The sequence below is a fragment of the Heloderma suspectum genome, chromosome 5 (assembly GCF_057233095.1).
Source record: "Heloderma suspectum isolate Gila_16-S chromosome 5, 16-S_ref, whole genome shotgun sequence".
Taxonomy (NCBI): domain Eukaryota; kingdom Metazoa; phylum Chordata; class Lepidosauria; order Squamata; family Helodermatidae; genus Heloderma; species Heloderma suspectum.
In genome coordinates, this window is record NC_139462.1 from 230144322 (window position 1) to 230167483 (window position 23162).

The 23162-nt window shown below is 45.5% G+C and overlaps 1 protein-coding gene across 6 annotated transcripts in view; it reads right to left on the reverse strand.

Moving 5' to 3' along the window:
* CCDC12 (coiled-coil domain containing 12) overlaps positions 1-17251 on the reverse strand; it is a 51697-nt gene extending 34446 nt beyond the window's left edge. For all 6 annotated transcript variants that reach the window (XR_014792481.1, XR_014792483.1, XR_014792482.1 and 3 more), the window contains exon 1: positions 17141-17251. Coding sequence is in view for 1 of the 6 variants with exons in the window: in XM_084859492.1 (XP_084715618.1) it covers positions 17141-17236 (96 nt within the window). In the remaining 5 variants the exon portion in view is untranslated. The remainder of the gene's footprint in view (positions 1-17140) is intronic.
* Positions 17252-23162: the final 5911 nt, after the last annotated feature.

Below are 23162 nucleotides of genomic sequence, written 5' to 3' on the forward strand. Positions count from 1 at the left end.
AGGGGGAGGGGGAATTCTCTCTGTTGCCCTCAAGCCTAAAATGCAGGTTAAAGCTCTGAAGTCAAACAGGCCGGAGGTTCAAGGGGCGAGCGTGGTGCTTGCTCTGTCTCTCTTGCTCTTTCCTTATCTGTGTTCTGGGAAACTTGGGCTTCCTGAAAAACTAAAGAGTCATGGTAGAGAAGCTTGCCCGAGAGAAAGCGCATCCCATCACCACTACCGATCTTTGCTTGCAGCGCACAGCCTCAGGAGAGCATTGGGGTCTGGTCTAAATTCACACAAGGCAACTGGGAAGCTCAGCAGGCCCACCTAACACCCCGCCGAGTGAGGTGTGTTCAAAGGTGCTGCACCCACTCCTCCACTACATCAAGGGACTCCGTGGCAGACAAGAGCAACATGGAAAGGTCTCCTGAAGGCAGAGTGCTCAAAATCCAGAGATGAACATATGGAGCAGCCATATCCCAAGTTTGACCACTGGTCCATCTTGCCCAGTGTTCTGCTACAGCCTTTTCCAATCTAGCACCCTCCAGATGCTTTGGACTGCAACTCCCATCAGCCCCCAGCTAGCATCGCCAAGTCATGGATTATTTGAGTTGTAGTCTGAAAGATCTGAACCACACCAGGTTGGGAAAGGCTGCTCTACTACATTTGCCTTTGGCTCCCCAGGAATTTTTTCAGTCACACTACACAAGGAATCGTTCACTGGAGACGTTGGGGCCTGAACCTCGGACTTTGTGCATGCAAAGCATGTGCTCTACTACTGGGCTAGGAACACTGCCACAGCGGTAGCTGGACTTCTTTGCCTGGTGAGCCAGACAAAGACCAAATACAGCTGACAGCCAGCGAACACCCACTCCTCCAAAAGCTCTGTCTCAAGACTGGCTGGGGCCCTCACCTGCACACCTGCTCCTTTCTTTTCATCAGCTCTAAAAACTGACCTGCCATGCTAGCTTCTCAGATGCAATAAAGATGCATTTCTGCTTATGATGTTATTTTTCATGTTGACTATAACAGAAACATCTGGGCTGGATTTTTTAAAAGTCACTTATATTCTTATGTCAAGTTCTTCCCTTCGACGACCCTCCTGCAAACCGCTTGGCAAGATGGGTGCTGGCTAATCTGTTTATGTTCCATCCTGGGAGTAATGAATAGCTGCCTTTCACCCAAAAGTACTGAGCCAAAATATTGCTGGTGAGCAGATGCTCCCATAGGGAGCTGTACCCTATTCCCCCTGCCCCCAGCCACATATTTCTGGTACAAATTGAGACACAAATGTAGAACATTCCCATTAGATAGAAAGGTGGCAGAACATTTACATTCTGCCCTTCATTCCTGCCTGACAAAGAGCCTTGTGAGACCTGAAAGCTTGTACTCTATTCCAGTCACCTTTATAATACAACCAACATGTTTGCTTTTAAAGGGGTATCCCTTACAGAAAAATGAGACATTCAGGTATGAGCAGGACAGAAAGACTGGAGGCCAGGAGATGCTGCAGCTGCCCAATATGTTTAATAGTGTCATGAACCTAACTGAAGAAAGTGGAAGAAGCATCAGTCCACCCACTGCTAAGCGCCCCGATCGCTCAATGGAAACCCCACGTTCAGAGGCAGTATACCTCTACATATCAGATGGAAGGGACAAAGGATGACCACTGTGAGTTTTCCAGGGGCATCTGGCTGGTCACTGCTGGAATCAGAAAGCTGGGCTTTATATAAAGGCAGCAGCATGCATTGAGATCAGAGTTGGCCCACTGTTCCATCTAGCCCGGTACTGTCTACACTAAGGGTGTTGAACCTTTCAGCCCAATGGCTGGCTTCCATTTCAAAGAAACTCTCAGGGTGGGTGGGTTGAGGACAAAATGGGACTGGGACAAAAACACCAGCATAGTTTAGCTTAAAGCTCTTACTACAAGTAGCGAAGTCTTAGGAGAGACATTGCAACCTTTTAGAAGCGGGGGGGGGGGGGGGGAAGCTGCACAAAAACCAGGAAATCAACAAAGAATTGGTAGTCAGGGGAAAGGGGTCAGGGCCATCTGGAGAACCCCTGAGAGCTGGACTGGGATCTCAGGCAGGTCAGATTTGGCCCCCATACCTGAGGTTCTGGACTCATGGGCTATTACAAAAGGGAGCTCTCCAGGGACTCAAGTTGAGGTCCTGCTACCCAAGACCCTGATGACAGAACAACATTGAGTATATTACTGGGCCTTATATTTAGCTACTTGCCTAAAAGCAAAGCTGAATAAGCCCTGTTTGCCACAACTGCATTGCCAAATTTGGGTGGCAAACCACCAATTTTTCCCTGTAGCAAGGCAGTGAGGTGGGCCCTGGTGGGTTCTGATGGGGGGCACAAAATTGGGAATCCAGAAGTTGCCCACCCCTGCTTTATACCAACCAGCAGAGGACAACAATGCATTGATGGCAAGAAAAATACCTTTATTAGGCCAACCCAAAAGTCACAAAATAGTGTGCAAACTTTCAAGTCCTCCAGAATTACTTATCAGGCTAGATGGTAAGCAAAGCAAAGTGTGTCGGGGGGGGGGGGGGGGAGGCTGGCGTTGAAGTCATGGAGTTTGCATTTAGTCACAACATGGAATGCAGAAAGAAGTTGCAAATATTCAAATTAGACTCTAGTGGGTAATGGGATAGTTTCTGATTGTTCCCTTTGCTTTTTAAGAAGTAGTTGCCCTTTATTAAAGTTTGGCCTAAAGCAAAATCCAAACAATTTTTTAAGGGGGGGGGGGGTCCCTTTAGGAGAAACCTCTGAGAAACTTCAAATGGCACCAAACTTTGTGGACCTTGAGCTCCTCTTCATAGGGAGAACACCAACATTTCTCCCAAATAGGACCAAAACAACAGGTCTGCAGGGCACCTTCCTTTGGCAAGAAACCAATCTGTTTATGAAAGAGTCCAATCACAAAAATCCTGCCCAAGCAGACACATTCCAGAAGCAACCCTGTTTTAAACAGCAAACTCAAGCAGATAATGCCTGTTCCGCCATCTCTCCTTATCAGAGATTGCACACTTCCGTTCCACTGCTCTGCAGAATGGAACATTCCCTAGGATTTTTGCAGCACTCCGAAGAGGCAGCAGAGAAAGAATCGCTTGCTAAAATGCAAGCCAAGAACCGCTTAACAAAATGCAAGCAAAGCTAAACAAACCTGGACAGCTTGAAATTGATGTGGTGCAATATAATAAAGGGTGGGTGTTTCATTTTTTGTTTTTTACCAGAGCAGATACCCAGGGGGTGGGAGAAGAAATATTCATTTATATTTCTATAATTTCGTGTCTGTTCACACACATACACACTTACTAAGAGTGTCATATAAAGCCGCCCTGTACCAAGTCAGACCATTAATTAATTTTAAACCATTTGTCCCTCTAGCCCTGTGCTGTCTATGTTGACTGGTGTCAGCTCTCCAGGAAGTCAGGCAAAGTAATTTCTCTTCACCTGCTCTCTGACTTGGAGATGTCAGGGATTGAACCCAAGACCTTCCTCATGCAAAGCAGGTGCTGGACCACTGAGTTATGGCCCCTTGCTCTGAAATTACAAATATCACACTCCCTGATCAACTCGGCAGCTCTAGATACTGAACAACTATTGTGGTCTATGCACACATACCACATGCCCAAATCCCTTTGCCTTAGAAAAAGGGTGACTTTCAAGTGTAATTATGACAGCTGCTGGAGATGCCAGGGATTGGACCTGGGACCTTCTGCATGGAAAGCAGTTGCTGGACCACTGAGCTCTGGCCCTTCTTGGATTTACACACATCAAAGGTCACTGGACCACACTTGCAACTAACCACTCGCCTGGCTGGTAAGTCAGAGTCTCCTACAGGTGACCAGGCAGGGAAGCTTAACAAAGAAGTATGTCCTCCCACCCTACCCACAAATTACTTACAGTGTGCAGGCTGGGCAGGCAGGCTATTAAGAATGTTTGTGGGCTACTAATTTCCGTGGGCTTCTTTGCAGGGCTGAGGTAATGGCAAAAGCTATTTCTGATGACCTTATGTGTCACATTATACATGCCATTTATCTTGCTACATAAGAACATAAGAAGAGCCACGGTGGATCAGACCAAGGGTCCATCTAGTCCAGCGCTCTGTTCACACAGTGGCCAACTAACTGTTGACGGGAAACCCACAAGCAGGGCATGAGTGCAAGAGCACCTTCATGCCAATGTTCTCAAGCAACTGGTGTACACAGGCTTACTGGCTCTGATTACTGGAGGTAGCATACTTAACCTACTTTTGAAAGTTAACATAGTTAAGCATTCTCTTATGGGGGACTGGTAGGGTGGATTTTGGTAAAAGTTCTCCAATGCAAATGTGCAAATATTGAAAAAGAAACTATGTCCCCAAATGTGGGCAGCCATATCCCCACCCCATTTTAGAAAATCCAAAGAACCATCTCTCAGATTTGCATTCAAAAAGTAATCCCACAGGCCCACACAGCAAGTCTGGGGAAAACCAAAAATTAGCTAGATTAAAAGGTGGTGGGGAAGCCACATCTGCCACTGAAAAATTAAAAATTCTAGGTTCTGTGAAGAGCCATGTACAGCAATGCTGCTATATTAACAATATTTAAGCCAGAAGCAACTACTTATATATCTGATGTGAACACACATAATAGGTTAATTTCAAGCAACACCAGGGAGTCGTTTGCAGATGTAAAATCACATGCTTTGCACATACTAATTAAGCATTCCCACATGGTTGCAAGACAGATTTAACTGTGCATTTTTGGAGTTGATCATTAACCTAGTTTCCCTGAGTCTCTTCTTCCCCTCCCCATTATCCCTTTATAAATTAAGTCACAAAAAAAGGTCTTTTGGAAAAAGGCAGAGCTGTTTAACAAAGGATAGTTCAAAAACGCAGCCCTAGTTAGCCAAGCCAGGATCTGCATTCCCCCCTTTAAAAACAAAGGAACAAAACAAAAACACACTTGTCTTACACATCTGATTTTCCACTTTCAAAACCAGAAGATCCTTGAAGAAGCTTGCTTCTTAACAAAGGGAGTTAAGGGAGCTCCGTCCCCGCTGTTATCTTTGGATGATAAGCTTGGAACCAAGAGGGGAACTAAACTTTAGCTGCCAATCCGATAATTAAAAGTGACCTTGAATCTGACTCACTCTTTCTTGGCCAAACGCAAGAGACATGGTCAGAGTGCACAAGTCACCCAAGGAATACTAGAAGGAGCACTTGACCAACTTTTAACGAGGCTGCCACCAAAAAAAGTCAATTCTACAGAACCAAGCAGAGCATGTTGATGATGTGCCATACGTGACCAAATGGTTAATCCTCCAACACTGGAAATCAGCCACTGCCCTTGATGTGGAACAGCACGTAAGGGACAAGCTGGCTCTGGCTGCAAAGCAAAAAGGCAACTAATGCCAGCAAAACAGCAGCTACAAAGTTTCATGGAATCCAACATGGCTTCCTTGACCTTTTGGGAGAACAGCCCATAGCTGCTTCTGCCTCCCTAACAGCATCAATACTCAGCTGACAACTTGAGGGTCTTCCCCCCACCCGCATTTTTTCACCCACTGTTTCTAAGAACATAAGAAGAGCCCTGCTGGATCAAACCAAGGGTCCATCTAGTCCATCATTCTGTTCACACAGTGGCCCACCAGCTCTCCATCACGAACCTACAAGTAGGGCATGAGCACAACTGCGCCCTCTCACCCATGTTCCCCAGCAACTGTTGTACATAAGCTCACTGCCTCTGGTAGTTGAAGCAGCACATGGCCATCAGGCCTCCAGGAATTTGTCCAACCCCCTGAAGGTGGGGGAGGTACAGGACTTACAAAGAGGGTGAAGGGAAGAGCAGAAGGATAAAAATTATGCATATGGTTGCAAGTATTTAACTTTTCTTCTGTGAAACTGTTTTTAAAAAGCAATCGGGTTTAAAAAAAACAATTCTGTGAGTTTACAGTATCCATAACAAAATATATCACACGGGGGGGGGGGGTGCCCTCTCTAGGGAGAGGGTGACCTGAACTGGCCAGGCTGGGAGAATGGAGCATCTTAGAAGGCTGGTATAAACCAGACTCCTCGCTACGGTGTAAAGCGAGGGCACCTGCCCAGGAAGGTGGCTCAGATCACCCAATCAAACCAGCACAGAGGGCAGTTTAGTCACCTTGGTTGCCAAACCTGGCTTTACAGCTGCCTTCCCCAATCTGGGGCCCTCCAGATGCATTGAACTACAACTCCCATCATTCTCAGCCAGCTTAGGGAAAGCTGCCTTACAGCGTAGCTAGTGAATAGGGAGGAGGATACTGCAACTTGCTTGGGCTGCCGTAGTTCTTCTGCCAGCCCCCTTTTTCCATAGCTCCACCTCCGCGTGACTGTACAAGGTGGGCAGGGCTTAAATGCAGCTTAAGTGGGGAGGAGTATGTCTACCAACATGTCTCCAGACCCTTTCAGTTGGAAATTCTGCCCAGATGCCATGGCATGCTTCCACCATCTCTCACTGAGGGCCGCGCTATAGTTCAGAGAGGCCACATGGTGAAACCAGCCAACAGACCCTCAACAGACCCTGCATGCCTAAATATCAGCTCTCACAGGTGAGAACCCAAAGCCCCTTGCTACTGTTGAATGGCCGGTGGCCTTTGCCACACCAGCTTGCCCAAGGTGATTCAGGCAAGGCTGCTCAGGAATCCACTGACAGAGACAGAATTTGAGACATAGCCATTGTGCAAAACAGTCATGCTATGTTCAAAATTTTCCATCCACCACCATAGGCACTACCTTACTTCAAAACCCTGGACATCTGGTTTCCTGGGTGCCCAAATACATGTAAGAATTTGACATAAATTCCAGCCCCTTACAAAGCTGACACCTAACATTTTTGAAGACTTTCCACCTCAAAGGGCTAAAAAAAGCAAGTCACTAGTAGCAGCAAATGCAAACAGAGCCACCTGGGATTAGATAATGCGACCAGCTGCAGACTTGTTTGAAGCAGGGGCACTGACACTCATGCAGTGCTCCTACAAAACAAGTTACTGTTTCCTGGCTTGAGGCAAACTAATCCTGTGTGGGGAGAGCAGGGCCAGCTTGAGGCAGATACAGCCCATCACAGGACAACCAATCTTTCACCATTCAGCAAAACGCTGGATCTCTTGTCTGATCCCTTTAAAGAATTACTGCAAGGTGCATATATCAAGGGGGAAATAGCCAAGAGTGCAAAAGTTAATAGCTCTGAAGGATGGGGAGAGAAAAACACAGCACGGTTATGTGTGGAAAGTATTTTGCTATGAATTCCTCATTTTCCAAGTACTTATTAAATGTGTTTAGAAAGTCCTCTCAAGAGTCTTGCTGGCTCGCTCTGCATTTGTTATCCACAATTAATCCCCTTTCACTTTGTTATTTATACCAGTACACAGACTGGCGCCAACAGGTTTAAAAATATGACTGCAAGTTTTCAAAGCTGTCACATCCTCTGTGCTGAACCTGAGAGATTTCACCACCTTCTACACCCTTTGCTAACACTGCAAGAGCCTGAGTTTTTCTTCCACTCCAAGCAACACTTTGGGGGCGGGGGAATGAGAGAGAGAGAGAGAGAGAGAGAGAGGGCAATTTGAATAATGGCTTTTGAGTTGTTTGAGAACTAAAATATACAATTGCTGGATCAGAAAAGGTTTCCTCCGACCAAACCCCCTGGGAAGCTGATGAAGCAGCAACACAGTTCCAAGCATACAGCTCTACAAACCTGGCTCAAAATATATAGAAAGCTACAACCTGGATGGGGAAAATGCACCTGAGAAGTTACAGAGATGTGTCTGTCTCTTCCACTGACTCTCACACACCACCCTCTCTACTCTTTTGAACTGCAAGGCAAATCTGACCTAAAATGGGGTTCCAGTGATTCCAGCAGATCCCTTCCATCATACTAGTCTTTGTTAGACCACCCAGTGCTAATGTGGAACCCTCAATACATCTCATAGCCCAGGAGCATTCAAGAACTTTGCAAAGGCTTCATCCTGCATCGATGACTCCCACAGATCAAGCAAAGCAAGATCTGGCAGCCACTCCAGTAGCAACAACAACAGTAGGAAGGACTGGTCCTCCTGGCTGAACAAACAAACCTCAGCCATCCCATATGGGAGGGAGTGCTGTTATCACAGATAACAGAGGAGAGGGGCTCAAGGAAGTCATAAACCTCCCTCAGCAAGTTTTGACAAAACAAAGCTATGGGTCCTGCAAGACTCACCTGTGGAAGATATGCACCAAGAGTTGGGAAGCTGCTGGGGCAGGGAAGGAAGCTTAGCAACAGGAGAGAACTAACTGGCTAAATGTATGCATATATATGGCTTACAATCACACCTTGCTGATGTAATGGAGCCTATGTGAAAGAAGGACACAGAGTAAACTCAGCTCCAAATCCAAGGAACAAACATGGAAATAGTCCCAACCCTGACAATCTAGCTCCTTTCCCAGCGTTCACACTGCACTTCTCAGTTCCTACATCTATTCATGGACTGCTATGTCTCATGAGAGATTTTACAAGAACATAAAGTAAGAAGAGCACTGCTGGATCAGACCAAAGGCCTATCAACATTCTGTTCCCACAGTGGCCAGCCAGATGCCCACGAGAAGCAGCTGGCGTACGTAAGCATCCTGCCTCTGATACTGGAAGTAGCATATAACCATCTTGACTAGTAGCCACTGGTAGCCTTTTCCTCCATGAATTTGTCTAACCTCTTCAAAAGCCATCCAAGTTGGTGGCCATCACTATATTGTGTGGTAGCAAATCCCACAATTTAACAATGTAATATTCACAACGCTCCTTGATAATTCACTACAGGACTAAATATTACCATTTAAAGTTTTCTTCAAGTGATGCTTTGCTTTAGGGTCAATCGGATGCATTTGCATAACAAGTGGTTCAATTTTAAGGTGGGTCTTGCTGAGAGGCAGTTGTTGTTCATGGAGGCTCGAGCTCTACCCTGATGCTTCTCTTGCACCTTTCTACTCTTTCCCACCCCCTGGAAAAAGAACAGACAGGAGTCTGAGTACCAATCATATTTCAATAGTAGATTAATAAGTCAGGGAAACTGCTGGGGCTGGTGTGCTCAGGAAATGGAAACTGCCAGAAGCTGCTTTGACCAGGCAGATTGACTGAAATCACCGAGAGAGAGGACCAAATTAAGTTACTTATTTAAATCAAGTGTCTTTGTGATTCATATACGTATTTCCCTGAACACACATGCATACTAGGCACATATAGGAAAATAATTTCAGTTGACTTTTTACCAGAATTTATTCAGTTTGCACCTCTCAAAACCAAATATGGACCCAAATGCAGTCTGAGATCAAAATCCATACATTTCAGAGTTTGCAGAACAATTAACAGAACCAAAAAAAAGTGTTAAAATGCATACATTTGAAAAAATGCACACAAACACTTTAACTAACAGGAGAAAAATGCATACATTTCAAAAATGTGCACAATTGATGTGTACATTAGGGAAAATGCGCACAAAAACAGCTCACAATCTGATAAGCACATGAGTCAGAATACGCCTCGAGGTGGAATTTAGAGAACCTCCATGAGTTTGAATTTTGCCGATTCACACATCCCTAATGCATACTAATTGTTTGCTATGGTAGAACAAAACATGTTTATAACTAAAGATCTGTTCTGACTCTGCCCCTCCCCCACATGTACAGTGAACCCATGACAGGGGAGCGAGATCACACCCACTAGCCCCAAGCACAATGGTGTAACAGGCTCATCACGACAGTCCCCAGAGCTGTATCCCCAAGGAGAGTCCAAAACTGTAGGCAGCTGTGTTGATCCATCTCTCTCTGTAAGCCTAATGGCTTACATTACCCATTCAAGACCAAGCCATCTCAAAATACTTTGTGCTACAACAGGGATAGATCACAAGAACATATTGTTGCTGGGAACATCCATTTCACCTCAGCTGCTCTGAAGACTGCAGCAAGATCAGAGAGAACAGGGAATTCTGAGGGGGGATGACATCATCCCTGCCAAATGACAAATGCACAGGCAGCAGGCAGGCAGCATCTGGGGTCGTGCCCAGCAGGTACATTCTGTGTCACATAAGGTGGAGAGGGGAAGAAAAGTCTGAGCAGCACTAGAACAGAACCTTTATACTACTCAGGGATGTCTGTCATGGGGAAATCTGATGCTCTTGGGGCTCGCCAGATTTCCCCAGAGACCCTGACTCGGCTTGCATTTGCACTAAGTGCTTCATGTCCACAATTTGTGCAAATTACACTAATTACAGCCATAATTTGCCCAAGTTATGCAAATTGCGGCTGCAATTTGTGTAATTTGCCATTTTTAGAGGGGGGGAAATAATCGACGGAAATCTGCAAGCTGGCGCGACTCACGCAGATCGAGTTGGGCCAGCTCACAGGCTGGAGAGTTGGAGTCTAGGGGGCTGAGCTGCAGAATGCTGGGCGGGCTTCACCCCCTTGACAGAATCTTCCAACATCTCCACCCAGGAGCATAATCCCAAATCTGTTGTCATGCAGTTTACATGCCTTCTGACCTTCAGAACCGATATCTGCTCAAGTGAGCAATTGTGAAATTAAGTGTTTCTTTTGGTTCTTCTAATACAGGTCATCAATGACTTGAAGACTAAGTGCCCAGAACTTTCCAGAATCATTGGCTGGTAGTTACTGGGTAAAACAGATTTCTCCATCACATGGAAAAGAAACGACCATGCTGTTGGATGACAAAGAGTCTGAGCATTCATAATCTGGATATAAAGACAATAGGCAATGGGATATAACACTGGACCTTAGTGGCCATATATTTTTACCCGAGTTTGTTCTTTTACACAGAAAAAGCAGAGTTTGAATTCAATGGATAGGATCTGACCAAAGTTGAACAATTTTAAGCCACATTGGTTTCCATGGGAAAGATTTAAGCACGTGCCTCTCTATCCTACTTGAAATCAAAGAATGTTCTTAAATCTCTCAGAAACCAATGGAGCTTAGAAGTGCTTAACTTGGCAAGACCAAGTTCAGTGTGCTCAACAGAGGGTGAGGGATTCAGTTTTAAGAGATTGTGTCAACTTTAATAAGCATGTCTGTACTGCATTCAGGTATCATTTTAACCCATGTTATTTTTAAGGGGCTGTTACTATTTTTAAAATTCCTGTTTAGATTTTTAAAGAAGGTGGTACAAATAAAATAAATGTTCCTTTAAGACCCATCTGGTTTTATCTAACCTGCGTCTTGATAACAACTGCTGGGCAATTCCAGCAGCCAGAGAATCCATACTTTGGTTGTTAAGGTGACAATGCACCATTTGTATCCTGAATTTAGACAGCAACGTAAGTAAAACTTCCTACTCCAGCCAGAGCAAACCACACACTTTATCACACCAGCACAGCAAGCATTTTCTTTCCTATTTTTCTTTGTGTCTTAAAAAAAGACTCTGCTTAAATTGAGATAAAGATTCTCCTCTACTTCCTCATATGGTATGAAAACACAAAATGTGCAACTGATGAGCACACACCGAGGATCATCCATTTCTGGCAAGCATACGCCCAAACGTTGCGGTCTTGTACATGAACAAATACCACCACAGTTATTCGCTTGCGCACAATGCAACTATTTGGTTTCTTACAATGGGGAGAGAGCACCAAAGAAAACACAACCAGTTGCTAGTGGAACTGCATGAGCCTCCACCAGCAATAAGATTTTAGAATATCCAAACTGGGCCAAGTCATAAAATGCCACCCCTGTTTATACACCCCATTCAAGTGCCACCCCATTCATGCCTTTTATGATCCCTTCCTTTGATATGAGTGCAACCAGAGACCACTGTATGGGAGATTACACACCCCCTTGCCCTCAACATGACCAACGTAACTTTCTAATTAGGTGCTTCCAGTGAAGTCCACCTCCTAATGTTTTGCCCCAGCATCTGATATTTCTGAGATGAAGTCTCCATATAGAAAGGTGGTATCAAAACACCAGGTGCTGTGTTGGGCCCATTTTTAAACCCACCCCAAGGGCTCAGGGAAGTTTAACAAAGGCATCCAGGAAAGGAAAACATTATGGTTTGCTCCAGCTGGACCCCTAACAAACCATCTACCATCAACTGCCTTGTGAGAAGTATTCCGATGACTTTTTTATATGTTAATGTCATTTACTGTGATTTTATTAATATATTTTGATATTATCTATAAGCCACATTGGAAAGATTTTGTATCCTGAAAAGTGGGATATGAATAATTGTAACAACAACTTTGCAAATCCCATTTGTTTCAATGGGACTTGCACAGGAAACAGTTCCAGTGCAGATTGTGCCCCATGTTAGGCCTGTCTGGAGTCTTTTAGCACCTTTCAACACCTAAAAGGTCACCCAAGATGCTATCGGAGCTCTCTGAAGCAAATTATGGCAAAACCACAGAAGCAAGCCTTGTCCAAAGTAATCCATTTTCCAGAGCCATCAAGAAAAATTTATTAGTCAAACTATTAATAAACCATGAGCTGTGGGACAGGCAGTTTATCTTGCCAGACGGGCCAGACAGATCGCTTTATTCTTAACATGGATAATTCATAGAACTGCAGCTTCTCAGGGGCACTGGCAGTGAGGAGAGTGCCAGCAAACCTTCAGCTATCATCTTTCTTTTTAATTAAAAGACAAAATGTTTCCGACGGACAAAAGGAATGGTTCTGGACAAGAGGGGTGCAGTGGAAACAGACAACAACATATGAGAGAACAAGCACTAAATGACCTCAGCTGGGACTGACCAATGATATTCCTCCCATATATTATTACCAGTTCATTACATACAATCAAGTTCTCTTAAGATTTGGTGTGCATGGAACCCAGGATATGCATGAACCATCCCATGCTAAATTCATGTAGACATGCTCTGAGAAGAACTGCAGAAAATATGCAAATAATAATAACAATGAATTGCCTCATTAATTCTAGCCCAGCATTCTGACAGTAGCTGGACAGACGTTCATGGGAAGTTCACAAGTGGGACATGATGGAAATAGTCAACGCCTGTTGGTCGCCCAGCATCTTGTTATCAGAAGTATCCTGAAAACAGACGCTTCCATTTTAGCTAATAGCCACTGATGGATCTAGGCCTCCATAAATTTGGTTGGTCCTTTTAAAAGCAACTTATAACAATGCTCATCGCTGGCAATTCATTATATAAGTTAGTTATGAATTGTATGTAGCACACTCTGAATCTAATGCCAATCAGTTTCACAGGAATCCTTTGTTCTTGTAGGCTAATAGCAATGAAAGCAAGAAATGAATTCTTTTCACTCTCGATACCATTCATAAGCACATAAACACCAAGCAAACCTCTTTAGATTTTTCATAAGCTAAATCCCAAATGCCTAATGAATACTCCCAAACTTTTAATCACACAGTGCCATCAATGTTAACAGCGCTTTACAGAGTAACCACAAAAAAAGGATAGGCCCCCGTCCCAAAGAGCTTACAGGTCCTCACTTGATGGAGGCAATGGCAAACAGGGGAAGAAGGTGTGTTCAGTTCAATTATACTTACTTAACCTTAGTTTCTATAAGGGAGGCGAACTAAAAGGTTCAGAGGGAATAGGAAAAAACAGCAGCAGTTAATCTCCCTGGTTGCATGATTCATCTTTCTCTGTATAGTGTCTACAACCTCTGCCAGTTTTCAAACACTTCATAATCAATTCCAAGCCATGGGCTTCCATAGTGACTCATCTGCACCCCCAGCCCCAGTTTTCAAATGCTCTAATCCTTCTAATGCCTTGCTCTATTGCATCTCCTGCATTACTAGCACTTACACCCCCAAAGGGCAGCCCCATTAAACCCTTCAGACTTCTATTCTACCACTACAATAACACTGTGCACCCCCCATATTCTGTCCCATCCACCATTAGCGCAAAACCACACCAAATACACCACACCATCGTATCCTACTTGAGGACCTCAACTCTCCCACCATTCAGTGCCCAAGCCCCATGCCTTCTGCCCCGTTCAAGGCCACTTCAATATTATGACATTTGCAGGCACACAGCAAATATTTTATAGCAGGGCTGGGCAGAAGGTCTCCAGGGATTTTGCATTTTAACTCCCAGAACCCCCTGACACCATGGCCAATGGTCAGGAATGCTGGGAGTTAACGGCCAGAACATCTGGAGATCCACTTTCTGCTCACCCGTATATATTGCAATATATTGCGTATATCGCAATAGCGATATACCCTTCATTTTGACCATGTGACAACACACAGATTTTCCATGAACTTCCACATCCTCTGCCTCATGGCACCCTGCTCCACCCTCATGTCTCCAGCTTTAGACCTCTAGCAACCCTCCCCTCATAAAAGAGGCTTGCAAATACAAGACTTCTGGTATCCTCATTTGAGTTAAGATGGAAACATTTCTGTTCATGTTTTCTCAATGTTTAAATGATTTCTAAGTAAAATGCTTTAAGCCAGCCTTCCCCAAGCTCCAGCAGACCACAGCATATTAGGAACACAACAACTGCCTTGTTAAGTCAGATCAAGACCGCATCTTATCCAGCATCTTGTTTCCAACAATCATCAGCCAGATGCCTCTGGGACACTCAGAAAAGCAGGGCACAAAAGCCACCATTTTCCTGTGTTATTTATCCCCAGCAGCTAATACTCAATGCTGACTCTGTACATACAAGCTCAATTTTTTATTGATTGGTTGATTTGATTTGTGTCTTGGCTTTCTACCAAAAAATGGCACTCAAGGCGGCTTACAGAGACAATAAAAATTGGTGAAATTTAACTATCATGGCTTACCAACAGCTGATAGACCTACATTCTACGACTTTCCCCAATCCCATTTTTAAAACCATTGAAGACAGCAACCCTGAGCACATCTTCGTAGTAAATTCAGTAGGTTCACTGAATGATTTGGTTTGTACTCCGCCTTTCTATCAAGAAATATGACGCTCAAGGCAGGCAGCTGTGCATTGTCTGAAGGTCCTTTCTTGATGACTGTCCTGAATGTACTAACAATCAATTTCAGTGGGTGACTCCCATTTCTAGTGTTATGACAAAGACAACAAAATGCCTACCTGTTTATTTTATCTTACCCCACCCTTCCTCCAAGGATCAAAGAGTTCATATGAGTTCCCCACCCATCACAGCAACCCTGCAAAATTAGTTAGGGTAATTAAGTGGCCCAAAGTCACTCAAGGAGCTTCACTCAAGGGATTTGACCAACACCTCCTCACTCAAAACTACTGCATTGGACTAAATCTCAGCTCTAACCTTCAGCTACCTCCACACCATCCAAATTTCCTACATTTTCTACACCAGGATGGATATTTTTATTTATTTTATTTACTGTATTTTTACCCTGCTCTTCAGCCAAAAAAGGTTCCCAGTGCAGCTTACAAATAATAATGATATTCAAAGTGTGGATCACTGGCCAATTTCTGGTGGACCACCATGTGTCACCTGATTACTGGGATTCTTGCCTGGAATACCGAACTAAGAAACTATCCCACCAACAACTATTAGCCAGGATAGCGAAGTGGAACCTCCATGTCCAGAGGCAGTGAACCTCACCTCTAAATGCCAGTTGCTGGGGGAGGGGGCACATCATGTAGAAGGTCTGACACCTCCATGCCCTGCTGGTGAGCTTCCAGAGCCATCTCTTAAAGTCAGGATGCTTAAAAACAAGTTTCTTCAACTAAGCCTTCCCCCAGCCTGGCGCTACCAGATGCTTTGGATTACAACTTCCAGCATTCCTGGCCATAGGCCATGCTAGCTGGGGGTGATGGGAATTGAAGTTCAAAATACCTGGTAGGCACCAAGTTGGGGAAGGCTACTTTAATCTTATCCAGCAAGGCTGCTTCATGTTCTCTGATAAATTCGTAACATACACATGTATCAGAAGCACATGAAATCTCCACGTTTGGAAGCAGTGTACCTTTGAATTCCAGACACAGGGGAGGCAACAGCAAGGGGAGGCATCGTTGCTGTCATGAAGGCGTCCAAGTGGATGCTTTGGGAAGCAGAATCCAGGACTAGAAAGGCCTTTAGTGTGAACTAGCAAGTGCTCTTATTAGCCATTGTTGTTATTAAATACAACACCCTTGTTCAGAGATTCTGAATACCAGATTTGGGGTGGGGGGCGGGAGGGAGAATGGGAGTAATAGTGGGAGATCGCTAGTCCCTTTATGACCTGCTGTAGAAACATCCAACTGGCTACTCTCTGGACTGCAGGGTCCTCTTGGTTTGTTCTAGCATGGAACATAGCTGGTGCAGCACAGCAACTAAGGGCTTCAGCTCTGAATCAGGATGTTTCATCTCTGCCATTAACTCACTAGGACAGTGGCCTTAAACAAGCCACTCCTCTATCAACCTCAGTTCCCACCTCTGTAATATGGGGAGGAATAACAGTGATCTGCTGTGCAAGGATTCCAACTGGATAATGCACATAAAATGCTTCCAACACTACTTGAAAGCGCTATACAAATGCTCAGCATGATGATGAGCCCCGTGACATGGAACTTCCATGGGCAAAAGCACCTCTGACCACTAGATTTCAGGGGAGGGCCGCGTAGAGACACAGGATTTGGCCTCTATCAGGAACCAGACGCTGGACTGGACAAACCTTTTGGCCTGCCTTCCCCCACCGGGGGCCCTCCAAATCTGTGGGCCTGCAATCCCATCATTCCCAGCCAGGGGTGTCTGTTGGCCATACTGGCCAGGAGCGATGGAAGCTGCACTCCAGGCCACGGTGGCTGGGAACAATGGGAGCTGCTGGGAATGATGGGAGCTGGGGCCCAGGCGGACTGGGAATGATGGGAGCTGGGGCCCAGGCGGACTGGGAATGATGGGAGCTGGGGCCCAGGCGGACTGGGAGTGATGGGAGCTGGGGCCCAGCCCAGGCTGGCAATGATGGGCGAAGCAGGCCAGGCTGGCCGGGAGCGATGGGAGACGCAGCCCAGGACAGCCGGGGGACGCCGGGAGGCTGCGTCTGGCTCTGACCCACCAGGGCTCGTCTTATGTGCGTCTCAACCCACGCAAGAATGACGTCGGCCTGACGTCATCCCGCCGCCGCCGCCCCACGGCGCCCCCCCCAGGCCCTCCACACGCAGGCTCCGGCGAAGCCCAGCCGCGTTCTCCGGGCCGCCGCCCAGCCAACTCGCCCACCGACGCACCTGCCTGGCCGCCGCCCCGGTGCGCTCCCGCAAGGCCCTGAGCCGCTCCTTTCGCCTCAGCGCCTCCTCCTGCAGCGCGCCAGGCGCGGCCGCCATCTTCCCGCGCACTGCGCAGGCGCGCGGCGGTGTTGGCGCAGGCGCGGGAGCCGCCGAGCGAGAGCAGCCCCCCGGTCGCCCGGGAAAGGGGCGGCGAGCGGAGCCCCGAGCTCGTCGCTCGGGGGCGCAGGGAAAGGGGAGCGGTGACGCGTGCGAGGGGATCCCCCTTTTTTAGCGGGGAGGGCAACAGAGATGAAGGGGCTCATTCGGGGAGGGATACAGACACGGTGGCCCCCTTTCGGGTTCTCCTCTGAGCATACACAGAGTGCTTTTCCCTCTACGCATCAGCTTCTATAAATGGGCAGGCCGGTACTGTTCATGGAGGGCGGTTGCAGGCGCTGAAGCTGAGAAACGGCAGCTTGCCTAATGCCCAGTAGAGAATACTGTGTAAAAAGCCGGGAGGGAGAGATCTTCATCTTTTTCCACTTATATCCTACCTTTCCTCCAAAGGGCTCATCACGGTTGCATACATGATTCCCTCCCTCCTTTATCCTCACAACAACCCTGTGAGGACAGTCAGGCTGAGAGACCAGCCAATGAGTGGGGATTTAAACGAACCTTCCCCCACCCTGGTGCCTCCAGAAGTGTCAGACTACAGCTGCCTTTATCACCCAGCCATTCCCTCCTCACCCGCCCACCTCGATGGGAGCTCTGACCACTGCGCCCCATTAGCTCTGTAGTTTGAGGCTGCAATCCTAGATATGCACTTACTTGGAAGTAAGTCCCATTGAACATATATTGTTGAACAACATGAGATACTGATGAGAAAGGGAAATTGCCACACTTAACACCATAAGCTCATTTCATCAAACTTAACAGGGACCAGGATTACTCTTTTTAAACTATTGCTGAATTAAGGGAAACATTTTGATTTCCATTTGTGTGCCATTCACATTCATGCAGCTATAGTAGATTAAAAGGGAGCTCAATATCATCTTTCAATCCGATTTCTTCTTTAAAAAACAAAACGCTGACACTGTAACCAAGGGATCCATTTTTAAAATTGATAATCAATCACCTGTCCCTCTCAAATACTCGATGAAGATGGTGACCTAATTTTCACTCTTTATGTTTCAGCATAAATGTGAGTGTCATCATTTGGGTCTTAGAAGGAGAAACTTGAGTTTAAACAATCCCAAAATTAGATATGGTCCATAAAATTTGACTTTTGCTTAATTTCAGACCTTAACCAAAGTCAAATTCCAGATGCCCTGAATTCACCTAATTTTCCATTCTAGCATGTTCAGCCCGACAAGTAGGTATGTGCAAAGCTAGCCTGGATGTCGTTGTTTATTCAGTCAGTCGCTTCCGACTCTTCATGACTTCATGGACCAGCTCACGCCAGAGCTTCCTGTCGGCCGTAGCCACCCCCAGCTCCCCCAAGGTCGAGCCCGTGACCTCCAGAATATCACCCATCCATCTTGCCCTTGGTCGGCCCCTCTTCCTTTTGCCTTTCACTTTCCCTAGCATCAGCATCTTCTCCATGGTATCCTGTCTTCTCATGATGTGGCCAAAGTACTTCAGTTTTGCCTGTGATATCATTCCCTCAAGCCAGCAGTCTGGCTTTATTTCCTGGAGAATGGACTGGTTTGATCTTCTGGCAGTCCAAGGCACTCTCAGAATTTTCCTCCAGCACCACAGTTCAAAAGCATCGATCTTCCTTCGCTCAGCCTTCCTTATGGTCCAGCTCTCGCAGCCATAGGTTACTACGGGGAATACCATTGCTTTAACTATGCGGACCTCTGTTGTCAGTGTGATGTCTCTGCTCTTCACTATCAAGATTTGTCATTGCTCTCCGACCAAGAAGTAAACGTCTTCTGATTTCCTGGCTGCAGTCAGCGTCTGCAGTCATCTTTGCGCCTAGAAAGACAAAGTCTGTCACTGCCTCCACGTTTTCTCCCTCTATTTGCCAGTTATCAATCAAGCTGGTTGCCATAATCTTGGGTTTTTTTAGGTTTAACTGCAACCCAGCTTTTGCACTTTCTTCTTTCACCTTCGTCATGAGGTTCCTGAGCTCCTCCTCGCTTTCAGCCATCAAAGAGGTATCATCTGCATATCGGAGATTGTTAATGTTTCTTCCAGCGATTTTAACTTCAGCCTTGGCTTCATCAAGCCCAGCACGTCGCATGATGTGTTCTGCATACAGGTTGAATAGGTAGGGTGAGAGTATACAACCCTGCCTTACTCCTTTCCCAATCTTAAACCAGTCCATTGTTCCGTGGTCTGTTCTTACCGTTGCTATTTGGTCGTTATACAGATTCCTCAGGAGGCAGACGAGATGACTTGGTATCCCTATACCACCAAGAACTTGCCACAATTTGTTATGATCCACACAGTCAAAGGCTTTAGAATAGTCAATAAAACAGAAATAGATGTTTTTCTGAAACTCCCTGGCTTTCTCCATTATCCAGCAGATATTGCCAATTTGGTCTCTAGTTCCTCTGCCTTTTCTAAACCCAGCTTGTACATCTGGCAATTCTCGTTCCATGAATTGCTGGAGTCTACCTTGCAAGATCTTGAGCATTACCTTACTGGCATGTGAAATAAGTGCCACTGTTTGATAGCTGGAACATTCTTTGGTGCTTCCCTTTTTTGGTACGGGGATATAAGTTGATTTTTTCCAATCTGTTGGCCATTCTTGTGTTTTCCAAATTTGCTGGCATATGGCATGCATCACCTTGACAGCATCATCTTGCAAGATTTTAAACGGTTCAGCTGGGATACCATCGTCTCCTGCTGCCTTGTTATTAGCAATGCTTCTTAAGGCCCATTCAACCTCACTCTTCAGGATGTCTGGCTCTAGCTCACTGACCACACCGTCAAATCTATCCCCGATATTATTATCCTTCCTATACAGATCTTCCATATATTCTTGCCACCTTTTCTTGATCTCTTCTGCTTCTGTTAGGTCCATGCCTTCTTTGTTTTGGATCATACCCATTTTTGCCTGGAATTTACCTCCGATGTTTCTAATTTTCTGGAAGAGGTCTCTTGTCCTTCCTATCCTATTATCTTCTTCCACTTCCACACATTGCTTGTTTAAAAATAATTCCTTATCCCTTCTGGCTAACCTCTGGAATTTTGCATTTAATTGGGCATATCTCCCCCGATCACTGTTGCCTTTTGCTTTCCTTCTTTCTTGGGCTGCTTCCAGTGTCTCAGCAGACAGCCATCTTGCCTTCTTGGTTTTCTTTTTCTTTGGGACGTTTTTTGTTGTCGCCTCCTGAACAATGTCACGAACTTCTGCCATAGTTCTTCCAGGACCCTATCTACTAAATCTAGTCGCTTAAATCTATTCTTCACCTCCACTGCAAATTCATGAGGAATATTAGTGAGCTCATATCTAACTGATCTGTGGGTCTTCCCTATTCTCTTTAGTCTGATTCTAAATTGTGCAATAAGAAGTTCGTAATCTGAACTACAATCAGCTCCAGGTCTTGTTTTTACCGACTGCATAGGTGTCCGCCACCTTTGGCTACAAAGGATGTAATCAATCTGATTTCGGTGTCGACCATCTGGTGAAGTCCATGTATAAAGTCGTCTCTTAGGTTGTTGGAAGAGAGTGTTTGTTATGCACAGTGAGTTGTCTTGGCAAAATTCTATTAGCTTATGTCCTGCTTCATTTTGTTCTCCCAGACCATGCTTGCCTGTAATTCCAGGTGTCGTTTGACTACCCACCTTAGCATTCCAGTCTCCTGTAATGAAAATAACATCTTTGTTTGGCGTACTATCCAGTAGGTGCTGCAGATCCTCATAGAACTGATCTACTTCTGCTTCTTCAGCATCTGTGGTTGGAGCATATATTTGGATCACTGTGATGTTAAATGGCTTACCCTGAATTCGAATTGAGATCATTCTGTCATTTTTTGGATTGTATCCAAGCACTGCTTTAGCCACTTTATTATTAATGATGAAGGCTACTCCATTTCTTCTGTGGTCCTCTTGTCCACAGTAGTAGATCTGGTGGCCATTTGATGTGAAGTGGCCCATTCCAGTCCATTTCATTTCACTGACACCCAAAATGTCTATATTTAATCTTGACATCTCCACAATAACCACATCTAATTTGCCCTGGCTCATAGATCTTACATTCCAGGTTCCTATGGTGTGTTGATCTTTAGAACATCGGATTCATCATTCACCACCAGTACCATCGGCTGCTAGCTGTCCTTTCGGCTTTGAGCTAGCTGCGTCATCACATCTGGGGCTAGTTGAACTTATCCTCTGTTCCTCCCCAGTAGCATTTTGACCATCTTCCAACCTGGGAGTCCCATCTTCCGATGGTATACCGACATATCTCTGGTTGTACTGATCCATTTAGTTTTCACGGCAAGAATACTGGGGTGGGTTGCCGTTTCCTTCCCCAGGGATCGTATTTAGTCTGACCTCTCTGCCATGACCTTCCCGTCTTGGGTGTCCCTTCACGGTTTAGCTCATGACGTCATTGAAGTGCTCAAGCTCCAGCACCATGACAAGGTAACGATCTCCTTTGCTGAAGCCTGGATAGTCCTGGTTTATTTCATCCAAATGTTTGCATTTTAAATAATTGAGAAGCCATTGTCTGAAGCAGACATCAAAGCAAACATACAGGAGTAGCGATGTTAGCATAATGAGGCATCTGACAAAGACATCCACGGTTATGCATTCAAGTGTCAGAAAGGATGAAGAACAGAGATTAATGCTTCTCCCCAGAATAAATTACTTAGCCTTTCAGAGGTTATTTCAGAGAGGTTTTGTACGATGAGACACATGAATATGAAAATTTGCCCTTGTGAACATGACTTCTGTTGTGTTACAGCATAGTTGACTGATTTACAGAAACAGTTCATCAAAAGATGGTGTGTGAGAGACAGAAAGTTTTATATATAAAGAAAGTGAGGAAATTATTTTTTCCAAATACGTTTAGATAAACGCCAACTCAAGTTTTTCTTGAGGGGGTTGGATTTCAAATAGTTGCACTCCTAATTTTCACAAATGCTACAATGCATCACAGATTCACCCAGTTACAATGCTGGGTGCCGCTATTCATTTATTTATTGCATTTAGATCCCGCCTTTTTTCCTCCAAGGAACTCAGGGTGGCATACATACTCCTCCTTGTCTCCATTTTATCCTCACAACAATAACCCTGCGAGGTGGGTTGGGCTGAGAGTCTGTGATTGGCCCAAAGTCACCTAGTGAGCTTCCAAGGCCAAATGGGGACTAGAACCCAGATCTCCCAGCTCCCACTCTCACCACTACACCACACCAGCTCTCTTGTAACAGATTTGGCCTTTCCTGAGTGTTTTCAAACTACAGATCCAGCATTTAGGAAGCCTTTGGCTGCCAGTTTAACTATCTATAGCTGATTAATACATTTCAAACAAAACACAATTGTTCTAGGAGGGTTCAATCTTTAGTTTTGTACTAACAAGAATTAGTAAGAAGATTAATGCAGTTCCATTGGTAGAGACATTCAGAGCACCGTCTGGTCCAGTTTTATTGGATGAGTTTCAGTTATTGAAGCCCAAGGATGCGGACAAGGTGCTTGGCCAAGTCCGATCAACCACTCGTGTGCTTGACCCTTGCCCTTCATGGCGTATTACATCAAACAAGGAGGGGATGTCCGGCTGGGTCCAGGAGGTTGTAAATTCCTCCTTGAGATTAGGAGTGGTGCCGGCCTCTTTAAAAGAGGCAGTAATCAGACCACCTGAAAAAGCCCACCCTGGACCCAGAGGATGTTAACTATTATAGGCCAGTGGCCAACATCCTCTTCCTGGGCAAGGTGCTTGAGTGGGTGGTTGCAGGACAGCTGCAGGCACTCTTGAATGAAACGGATTATCTAGATCCATTTCAACCCGGCTTCACACCTGGTTTTGAAACAGAAACTGCCTTGGTCGCCCTGTGAGATGACCTCTGCTGGGAGAGGGACAGGGGGAGTGCGACCC